The 11,220-nt window shown below is 38.4% G+C and overlaps 1 protein-coding gene across 2 annotated transcripts; it reads left to right on the forward strand.

Annotated features, from left to right (window-relative positions):
* The first annotated feature begins 477 nt into the window (after positions 1 to 477).
* Positions 478 to 10,922, forward strand: LOC107571350 (transcriptional activator Myb-like). Of its 2 annotated transcripts, none has more exons than XM_016257681.1 (15): positions 478 to 706; positions 2,756 to 2,873; positions 3,444 to 3,515; positions 4,431 to 4,523; positions 4,952 to 5,172; positions 5,254 to 5,479; positions 5,614 to 5,682; positions 6,005 to 6,109; positions 6,401 to 6,592; positions 7,573 to 7,697; positions 7,873 to 7,984; positions 8,466 to 8,588; positions 8,848 to 8,931; positions 9,032 to 9,133; positions 9,532 to 10,922. In XM_016257681.1, exons 1-15 carry the CDS (start codon positions 684 to 686, stop codon positions 9,637 to 9,639), a joined length of 1,773 nt encoding a protein of 590 aa, XP_016113167.1. In that variant the 5' UTR covers positions 478 to 683; the 3' UTR covers positions 9,640 to 10,922. The 2 variants fall into 2 exon arrangements, with proteins under 2 accessions (XP_016113167.1, XP_016113160.1); XM_016257674.1 differs by having other exon boundaries at positions 479 to 706; positions 9,529 to 10,922.
* Positions 10,923 to 11,220: the final 298 nt, after the last annotated feature.

Genomic DNA, 11,220 nt, shown 5'->3' on the forward strand with positions numbered 1-11,220 from the left:
TAAAATGTCTGGTAAAAGTCACACAAATCTTGGTTTGCAGAGATAACGTTTTGAAAGAATAGTGTTAAATGTATTTATTTGTTATACACTCTGTTAAACTATGATCTTATCATTTTGCAAATAAAATAATAATATTTGTATTATATTTTTCACAGTTTTTCATCTTCAAGAGGACTCGCGAAATTTCTCTACGGTTCCATCACTCACTATAGGACAGCCTCAGTACCGCAGAAACAGCGCTGGCTCGAGAGAGGATGCCCGGACTCCTCACGCTCGCTTTCCCCCTGTTTGCCAAACTTTCACTCTCACTCAGAGTCCACATTGTCCTCTTTGAAACCCGCCACTGTTTCCCTGTCTTTTTACCTCGAAAAACACAATATAATTGTTCCAAAAGAACAACAGTGAACGATTAGCGCGGACCTCTCCCTCGAAAGGCGCTCTGATGGCTGAATAGTAGAGCGGTTGTGCGCATGCGCAGAACCCGAGGCGCCAAATTTAGCGGGAGGGAGAGACAGCCCTAGCTTTGTCTGATGGATCTGTTTACAATATCGCACACTCCGTAGAGAGCTTAATATCGGCACTTCCTCCTCGAAGAGGAGCTGACAGCACTCCACTTGAGCACACTTGAGCCGAGCGCACTCACCATCACTTCTCCAACTGCTACCCTCCTCTTGAGCAGCGGGATGGCGAGGCGGCACAGACACAGGTGAGTTTTAAGAGTTACGCATTTTGATGAGAACTTTGATGAGCGCATGTATTTCCTTTATATTATGAGGCTGCGCTCCACAGCCACACGCGGGCATTTAGACTCAAGACTAGCTAGAGAGTTCGTGCTGACAGCATTACATTTACTAAATGCATGCTCGGAAGTGGAGCGCTTGTATTTAGTTGCATTTATACAGACGCACTCATCTCTCCGCGGAGTAGTTGTTTCTTCTGGCTGCGCCGCTCCGCGATGAACAGGTGGATGGCATGTGAGCTCTCCGCTCGCGCCAGCGCGGTGGTCTCGCGCTCGTGTTCATTTAAATTGTCATTCATTCACCTGCGCGTGCAAATCCGCTGGACAGGTTACGGTGAGATCCGGTACTTCCCCAAAGAATACACACTCGTTATGATTCAGAAACAATGGACGAGAGGCACAGTGTCAGCGGCGACGTAACGTTAGTGTGACTGAAAATAGCGGGCGATTGCAGAAACATCTCGGCATGTTCTCGTGTAATTTTTTTTTAACTGTTCACCAGTTTTTTTTTTTCATGGAGGTAATCCAGCATTATAACGTTTGGATTAATTTTGAGATTATATGTAAACCGGATGGATTATATTCACTGAGTTTTCTAAATCCGCTTTACAGTTGTCGGATTTGGAATAACTAGTATTATAGTCTTAAAGGGATAGTTCACCACAAAAATGAAATACTGTCATCATTTACTCACCCTCATGTTGTTCCAAACTGCCATGACTTTCGTCTTTGCGTCGGACGAAAAAGAGATTTAGGGAGAGCATGAGGATCTGACAGCTCGGCCACCGTTTATTTTTACTGCATCTTTTTTCCATACAATGAAAGTGAATGGTGACAGCGGCTGTCATGCTACGTAATATTTCTGTTTGAAGAAATATTAGACAGGATGAAAAAAGAAAATAGCTTAACATGAGGGTGATTTTTGCATGCACTCTCCTTTAAGTTTGTTTCAAATTTTAGAGCTATCGTGCATGTGCTTTTGTAATCAATACATTTTTAACAAGCTCAGGCAACAGGTTAAAAATAAGGCATTTGTTATATTGGTCACATGAGATGATAATGGTAAACTCAGACTGATATTTCAAAAAAAATTCCTCTGAATACGGTTTCAGCCACAGCTAGACTATTTTGACAAATATTTCAATTCACATGTACAGTTAGTCAACAACCCTCAATGCACACTAAAATGAAACCGTATCTATTTGACTAGTATTTTAATTTTTTTTTTATTTCAGTGAGCTAGGTGCGTTTTGAGTTTTACATTTCCAGTTAAATACTTGTAGTCAAGGAAGTGAGCAATCATCTTAATCTTTTGTTTTAAGCACTGGCATTAAGGATAAAAGTGAGGTTTAAAAGTACATACACCTGTGGCATTGTTCTCCACGTCTGCTTGTGCTCCATCCTGATTGGCCAAGAGCCGGCCAGGTGAGATGGTTTTGACAGTACCTGTGCAGGTCTGAACATGCTCTCTCCATCATGAAATAGTGCCTGTCCAGGCACACGCTCACTGTTTCTGTGGAAACCAAAAACATCAGAACAGGTTTCTCTGAGCGTGTCCCCCTGCACCCTAACCTGCCGGCTGTACTGGTTCATCAACTTCAGTTTTGTGTTGACTGTGTTATCGCTTAATTTTTCTACAACACGTGATAGACGTATGGGGTGAAAGGGTGTTTTTTACATATGTCATCAAACACATCTATCATGTTCATGAGGATCTGCTCCTGTCTTATTTCCTGTCCCCCACTCCCTTATTTCTTTTTTCCACATCCTTCATGTTTGCTTTTGCTGCTTCACTATTTACCCCCCCCCCCCCCCCACCCACCACCAAAACTAGTCTATAATAAACTACAGGTTCTCTTGCATTTAGGTGCTGCTCTTGCTAGTCTTTGTGTATTCATTACCATTGTCAGTAGGGTTGGGAATCCATATGTTTAACCCCCCCCCCCCCCACACACACACACCTCCCACCCCTTGATACCCTGTTCTCTTTATCTCACAATCTATCTCCTCCCCCAGTGTTTACAGTAGCGACGAAGATGATGATGATGTTGAGATTTATGATCATGACTACGATGGTCCTCATGCCAAGACAGGAAAACGCCACCTCGGCAAGACACGCTGGACCCGTGAGGAGGTATGCTAAAACTGTTGTCTGGCTTTGTTTGAGTGTTATTTTTTGTTTTGATTAACCCTCTGATCCATACTTAAAAAACAAATACGTTTAAGTTCCAAATATTAATTATTTTTATTATTACAAATTAATATTGATAATTTATTATTATTGATTTATTATTATTTTTACTGTATTTTATTAATTTTGATAAAATACAAAAAATTAAGAATACAAATTTAAAAAAGACATTAAAACATATTTTTATATGTATGAATTTATATTTAATTATCTTATATATAGTTCAAAGTGGGTCTTGCACCCACTAAGCTAAAGATTTTTTGCACCTTCATGATATTTATATGTATTGGAGTGTTTTTGGCTGTTTTTGTTTGATATTGCATCCTGTGTATTCATTAACAAATTAAACACACTGTATTTACATTTAGTTTGACTGATAACCCTTTATTTTTCATGTAGCTTTATGTATTTATTGTTTAATGTAAACATTCATTATTGCTTATTTAACAATGCATTATTCATTTGATTATGTATTCAATGCTACAGTGTTTACTGTACTTTTTTTTTTTACAGGATGAGAAGTTGAAGAGGCTGGTAGAGCATCATGGTTCTGAAGACTGGAAAGTCATTGCCAGCTTTCTGCCTGTGAGTGTGTGTGTTTGTGTCTATGATTGTTTAAGTGTGCGACCATGTATGCAGCTTGTGTATTTAGGCTTTAGGTGGTTAGGTTAGGTGTGGTGTTTTATATATGTGCATTTGCATGTGAATAGCCAAAGGATCAGGTACTGTAGAAGTGTGTGCACGTTTTGGAGGATTTTGCATAATTGGGTATTCCTCATTGGTTGGCCTAGTTTGGAACAGAGTCAAATAGGGGGGCGGGGGGGGGGGTATGGCAGGGTTTCAGAATCCACTGTGCACCTGCATGCACACACGGATGTACAAACACACACAAATGTGCATTCAGGTAGAAACATATGTTCACATATAAATGTATAACATTTCTCAGGCACAAAAACACATACACACATAACTACGAGCTATATGCAGTCAAAAATCATCTACTTCTAGTTATAGATTTCTTTGTGGTTATTCCGTGTTGTGGGGGTTTGTTGGAAGAGGAGCAAAAGGGGGGGGGGGGGGGGGTGTATGGCAGGGTTTCAGAATCCACTGTGCACCTGCATGCACACACGGATGTACAAACACACACAAATGTGCATTCAGGTAGAAACATATGTTCACATATAAATGTATAACATTTCTCAGGCACAAAAACACATACACACATAACTACGAGCTATATGCAGTCAAAAATCATCTACTTCTAGTTATAGATTTCTTTGCATCAATCTCAAAACATGAACAAGAATCAGAAACTAAAGCCGTTTCATTTCTGATTCACTCTGTGTGGGGTTTCCGAAACACCGGGGATCCTGTGCAGAACATTGAACTCATATTAAACTCAACAATTTACTTTAATTCAAAGTACACACCACATTGACAACCTAAAATTAGTTTCCATTGTCTATTACCTAACTGTAAGTGTGTGTGTGTGTGTCACAGAATCGCACAGATGTTCAGTGTCAGCATCGCTGGCAGAAAGTTCTCAACCCTGAACTTATAAAAGGACCGTGGACTAAAGAAGAAGACCAACGGGTAAGACATCTACAATTTGACACAAAATAACCAAACCACAACCAATATGTTACCTCGAATAACCAAAATACAGCCACAGGATTGCAGTTACAAAACCAACTAATCCGCATGCAACCAGGAGAATGTTAAGGGGGAAAATAAAGATCCATTAAGTGGGTGTTGTGTTGTAATGATTAACTAATGGGACCAGGTGTTTCTCTATTTAACGTCATTTTTATGACCCAGCAGAAGTCATTAGCAGGTGTATTTTGCAGATATTCAGCATAATACCACTATCTGTATCTGTGTGCAATCCTAAAACACTTATGCAATGTTAGTTCCCTTTCTCTATGGGTTTGTGCTGGGCTGTAATACACCCCCTCTTTCAGCTCTAATCTTCTTTTCCTTTTCCCGCATTTCTAACTTCTAACTTTTTCTCTCTTTCTCAGGTGATCGAGTTGGTTCAGAAGTACGGCCCCAAACGTTGGTCTGTGATTGCGAAGCACTTAAAGGGCCGGATTGGGAAGCAATGTAGAGAGCGCTGGCACAACCACTTGAACCCTGAGGTGAAGAAGACTTCCTGGACTGAGGAAGAAGATCAGGTCATCTACCAGGCGCATGAGAAACTTGGAAACCGATGGGCTGAGATCGCCAAGCTACTTCCGGGCAGGTAAAGAAACGGTACTTACAAACTGTATTCTATGCATTTGTATGTGATAATGACAATCTATTGTTATGTTTTTGTCATCAGAACTGATAATGCCATTAAGAACCACTGGAACTCCACGATGCGGCGGAAAGTCGAGCAGGATGGCTACCTGCAGCTAGCCGCTAAAGTCAGCCCCACTCCGCTAAATAACAGCTACGTTAAATCTCACCTCCTGAACTACAGTCAGATACCGACCAATACATCCATGCCTGCCTCTTCCATGAGCAATCAGTATCCGTACTACTCACTACTGTCTGACTCACAACGGGTACGAGTTAGCCTTATCTCACAAATGTTTACCTATTAAAATAACACTATTATTAGCCATAAAGTTAAAACAGCGTTTTGTATGAATGCTGTTTCTCAGTTGGTAATTAATACCTTTTTTTTGCTTGTGTTCAGGTGCCATTTCCACTTGCTGTTCAGTTGAACATCATGAACATTCCTCAACATGGCACTGCTGCTATCCAGGTAACCCAAGAGCAAATTGCTGTTAATTCAGCATGAATGCATTAAATTAAAATAACAGTAAATGTATATGTGTATCTCATTAGTAGACTAATTCAAACCAGAGTATTTTGGCAATCATAAAAAGAGTCGTCTCATTTATTTGTGAATCGAACTACACTTGTGCAGTATTTTTTTTTATTGAATCCAGCTAACAATATGACATTTTATTTATAGTTTTCATATTTTTTTTATTTAATTGCTTTCAGTTCAGTATCACAATAGAGGAAAATAGAGCAATAGATTGTTTTGTTCACTTTGCACTGTTTTGATTCCTGTGATACAGAGACACTACAGCGAAGAGGACCCCGAGAAAGAAAAGAGGGTGAAGGAGATTGAGATGCTCTTGATGTCAACAGAAAACGAGCTGAAGGGACAGCAGGCACTACCAGTAAGTGTGTGTGTGTGTGTGTGTATGATTAATTGGAGGAAACATCTGGGGGTCTATTTCACATTCTAACTGCTTGGCTAAATTATGCAATTGTGCCTTATCACACCACAAGCTCTGTTTAACTCCTTGTGCAACTCCGAACCCCCTCCCAACACTTCACATCATTCAACTCGACAAGTTCCCTTTCTTTCTGACCGTACTTCCTGCATGCATCCCTCTCTTTATTTTGCTTAATTTCTGTCCTACACCCACAGAGCTTCTCTCTAAATCTTTTCTCGCCCTCTCTCACAGATCTCCATGAGCGGCTACGGTGGGTGGAACAGAGGCTCTTTGACGGACAGCTCAGTTGGTGTGGTGGTTTCAGTCCTAGCTCCATCCCTAGAGCAGGGATGCCTTCCAGAAGAAAGCGCCCATGGCAACACGAACAGCCCAAACAATGACGCCAGCTCCACTTTACCAGAGTTTATTGACGCTATTGATTCGGTAAGAGACCATGAAAGTATCCTACGTTAGATCTAAAAGAAATGGTTAGCTGATAGCCAGCGTAACCCTCGCTGTCCTCACGTGATCTTGCCATCACATTTCTTTTCTCTACGCCCAAACATTCAGCCACCAGACACCTGCTTTTCTCCCTCTCAGGTAGCCTGAAAAGGCTCTACCATAATCAATCAGTCACCCAATAACTCAATCATTGATTATCTTATCACCCTGAATCAATCTCTTCTCACTAATACATATCAGTCTGCATTAGTCAACACACATAGGACTCATCTAAAAGTCACGTCACCAAACATAACCCATTTATAGAACACATGTGTGTTTCTAGGGTCATAAAGTGTGTGCTAAGAAAATATATTAGAGTGTATTACATCAGCTCTTAGTGCTACACTTTTATGACGCCTTAACTCATTTGATCTTTTCAGAATGAGTGTTTAATCAGTGGCACTGTTGATTTTGCTTGTCTTATGATTGGTTGTTTTTGTAAATTAGTTTCCTAGCGATGTCAAACGCTACATAACCAAGATAGCATTTGACTTTAATATCAGAAATCGTTCGGGTTCAGCTCAGTATTGTGCATGAAGGAATGTTGTTATTTTCTTGATTACCAGGGGGAAATTGAAAGAAATCTCCAATGAACACTGGATTATCGATGTACAATTATAAGCATGCAAGCACTTTTTGAATTTCCTCTGACATTTATGTTGCACTTCACAATTTTATGCTTAGCAAATATTTGCAGTGTTCTTCATTAAATGTTAGTGATGCTCTGATCATACAGTACCATAACAACCATAATACTTTTAGCCTAGAGACAGTATTGTTACTCATATGTGAATCTCAGTTTTTGAAATCAAATTTATGCTGATCTTGACCCCATTTAGAGGTCCTCCCACACCTCTGAATATTGAATATGTGGTTTTCAGTTCAATATCTGATTGTTGTCCTCTTTTTCTCTGTTGCAGTTCTTTAATGCATCAGTGAGCCCAGACTCAGACAGTCAAAACTTACCTATCACGTCCTCGCCTGTCTGCTCCCAGAAAGCACTGCAGAAAGACCTTGCTCTTCGGCCTCAGAAGGAAAATGAGCTGTAAGTGTCCATTCCAGTATTCTCTGCATTTATAGTTGCGTTCTTTATGATCCGATATATAAAGAAGTTTCCCGTACACATATAAAGCAAAATCCCAAGTTAAATTAAATGATTGAGACTTAATGAGATTAATGTGATTGTAATGAGACACTCACGTGCGTGCGTTCCATTTCAGGTTCAGGACCCCAAACCTGAGGCGTTCCATCATGGAGTGCTCTCCTCGCACACCCACTCCATTCAAATCCACACTGACAATGCTAGACACCAAATACGGACCATTGAAGAGGGTGAGACATACATTTACATAAAAAGGTCAATTACATAAATTCAATAAAAAATATAATTTATGTCATTATTTGTATTTTAAAATGTATTCATATATTTATGTATTTATTTGTTATTTTACTATTATATATATTTATTATATTATTATAATATCTCCTGCTATGGCTGATTAAAAATTCTATACTATATGTAAAATGTAAAATAAAACACTAAAAATAAAAAACAACATTACTGTACAGTATATTTTAAAGATTTGCTAAAGATTTAACATTATTATTTATATTAATTATATTATTTATTATGGTGTTTAAAAAAATTAACTTAGTAGTTAGAGTTAGAAGAAAATGAGCATGCACAATTAAATATCCATTATTATCCAATAAGTTAAAAAGCCTTTAATATCGGCCAGTAACCAATATAATACCGATATATGGTGCATCACTAGTTTAGAATATTTTATTCAAGACTCTGTTCTGGTTCCAGGCCCATAGTCCTTCACTGGACTCTGGAGTGGTTGGTGCTATTAAACAGGAGCCTCAGGAGTGTGAGATCAGCGTTGGGGGGGTGCACCTGGACCAGCCCCCCCTAAAGAAGATCAAACAGGAGGTCAGTTTGAGATGATGTGGGCCCCTTCATTTGAATACATCTCAATGTGATATTCAAATAGCTCAAATGTAAGAGCTTCTTGTCTGTAATATATCAGTATGCAGTTGAACTTGTCTGATCATTCTGTGTAAGTGTGGGTGTGTGAATTAGACATTAGATATTATACGCAGGATTATGGAAGTAATATACAGTCATTTATGCATGGTGTATTTGGATGTAGTCAATAATGTAAATGGATCTTATGGATTGGGATTTATAGGTGGAGTCAGCTTGTCTGCAGTGGGAGGGGCAAGATCTCCACACCCAGCTGTTCCCTTCCAGTGGCTCCGCCCACGACATGCCTGTGAGTATTTTGATATCGCTTGTATACGTACATCAGAGTAAATGTTATTTCTCTGCATTAAGTTAACATTTGATGGCTCTTTTCTCTGTGGAACCTATAGGATCTGTTGACTAGCTCTGTGCTGATGCTTCCAAACGCAGAGAAAACTGAGGACGGACACAAAGCCCAGCTGTCCCACAGACCCATGGGAAGCCCTATGCAGGTACAATATCTACTATCAGAAAGCCCTATATGTACTCATCTGAAACGTATTTGGACATTAATTTTAGTGGATGTATCCGAGTGACCGATATGTAACCAATATGAAAGCAAGCATCCAAATGTACATTTTGAAATCAAATGTTATTTAAAACTTTTTTAATGAAATGTTTTCTTTAAATATGTATTGTTGGTTGGTAAAACTTTAGAGCTCCTTTTGTAGTAGCACACATTGACTTTATGACTCCAGGTGCTGAATTGTGCCATAAAATTGTGAAGTTATATTTTATTAGGCACAGAAGTGTTGGCTATGCAAAACCTGACCAATCACCTTCATCTTTGACTTTTTCTACTTCTCTCCATCTTTACTTCCTCTCTCTCTCCTTTTCTCTCTCTCAGCAGTTGAGCACATGGGAACAGGTGCTTTGTGGGAAGACGGAAGAGCAAACGATGCCCTCCGAAACGCACAAATACCTCAGCAATTATTCTTCGCGAGCACTGGTCATGTAAAGAGACAGAATGAGACCGAGACAAATATAGAAAAGGAAGAAGAGTGAAAGAAGACAATCATTCTGAAAAGAAGTAAAAGAGGAACACTCCTACACTTGTGGTACATTATTTGGGAGAGGCTAAAAGCCATTTCGTAGACTGCACAGTCGATGTTAGTCGCCAATGTTTAAGCTGTGCCGTCATTTGATTCAAGCAACCAAAGACATTTTTCATGTTGTGTTTTTCTACCTTTTTTAATTTCAATTTAATAATATTGTATTATATATTTTGTATTATATATGGGAAATGAATTCTCTATGTGGGTTCTAATTTTATGGATTTTAATATAAGGAACAATTTGCAGTAATTTATTATTATTTTGTATTAAGAATAATAATTAGCTACGGTGGGCGCCTTTGCCAGTGTTTGACCCCAGTATTGCCCACTTCTTAATCGCTAAATGTCTGTTAATTGTAAGGAGTGTGTGTCCTCCTAGCATTATCAAAATCATATACACCCAAAACTAGACAAGATTTGTACTCCGTATCTGTGGGTGTCCGACAGAACTGCCCTTGCAGAGATCGTATGTATTTCAACCAAATGCCTAACAGCACTGCTATGTATTCCTGGCCAAAACAAACCGTGCCCAATGCCTAAAAATGACTTTGCCAAGTTTGAAAATTCAAGTTTGCCTAATGTAGATTTTAGGTGATATATCTAGTGTACAAAGGTACTCTGCCAGTTTAGTAGTGTTTCCATTTCAAAAGCGTTCAAGATCGAAACCACAATGTCGAGCTTTCACTGTATTAGCACTATTTCAGGGTTTAGATCAACTATGCAGAGATTTCAACAGAACAAAAAGTGTTTGGTTTTTTTCCCCCAGTTTTTGTATTCGCTAAATAGGAAAAACAAGGTTTACCAAGCATTTTCAAATCAAGGGTTTAAATGGTCACAAATGTGCCTTTGAGATGATAAAACATTTCTTAATCACGTTTTCATAGACACTTTTTTATGTCAATTTGTTATCAGATTTACATTGGTATTTCTAGTTTTTGAAACACTGAAATGATTGTTGCTTTTATACCTAGTCGGCTTGTTTTTGATATTACAATCAGCCTTTGATACTAAGATTGCAGTGTCCAATCAAAAGCATTTAGCAGTAACGTTTTTGTTATTCGCTGCCTTTTTGTATTAGCTTCAAGTACAAACACTTTTTTTTTACACTGATTATGAACTTTTCATACGTTTTTTTTATACAAACTTTTATAACTGCCTTGTAAATAAAGTGTGTTTTGGAAAAAATATCTCTGGCTTACTGGTTTCTTTTTCACTTTGAAAAATTAATTGCTAAAGCCATTGTGTTTAAAAAGTGTGTTGCACAGATGTGAATAAGACCAAAATAAAACTACTGTCAGCATTTGAAGCCAATTTTATTATTTAATCAATGTATTTATTTTAATGAAGTGCTATACAGTGGCCCCAAAAAGTATTTGAAGACTTGAAACTATATGATATATACTGTATATATATATATATATATATATATATATATATATATATAATTCATTCATATAATATATATATATATATATATATATACTA

This window comes from Sinocyclocheilus grahami, unplaced genomic scaffold (assembly GCF_001515645.1).
Source record: "Sinocyclocheilus grahami isolate Dianchi unplaced genomic scaffold, SAMN03320097.WGS_v1.1 scaffold29.1, whole genome shotgun sequence".
Taxonomy (NCBI): domain Eukaryota; kingdom Metazoa; phylum Chordata; class Actinopteri; order Cypriniformes; family Cyprinidae; genus Sinocyclocheilus; species Sinocyclocheilus grahami.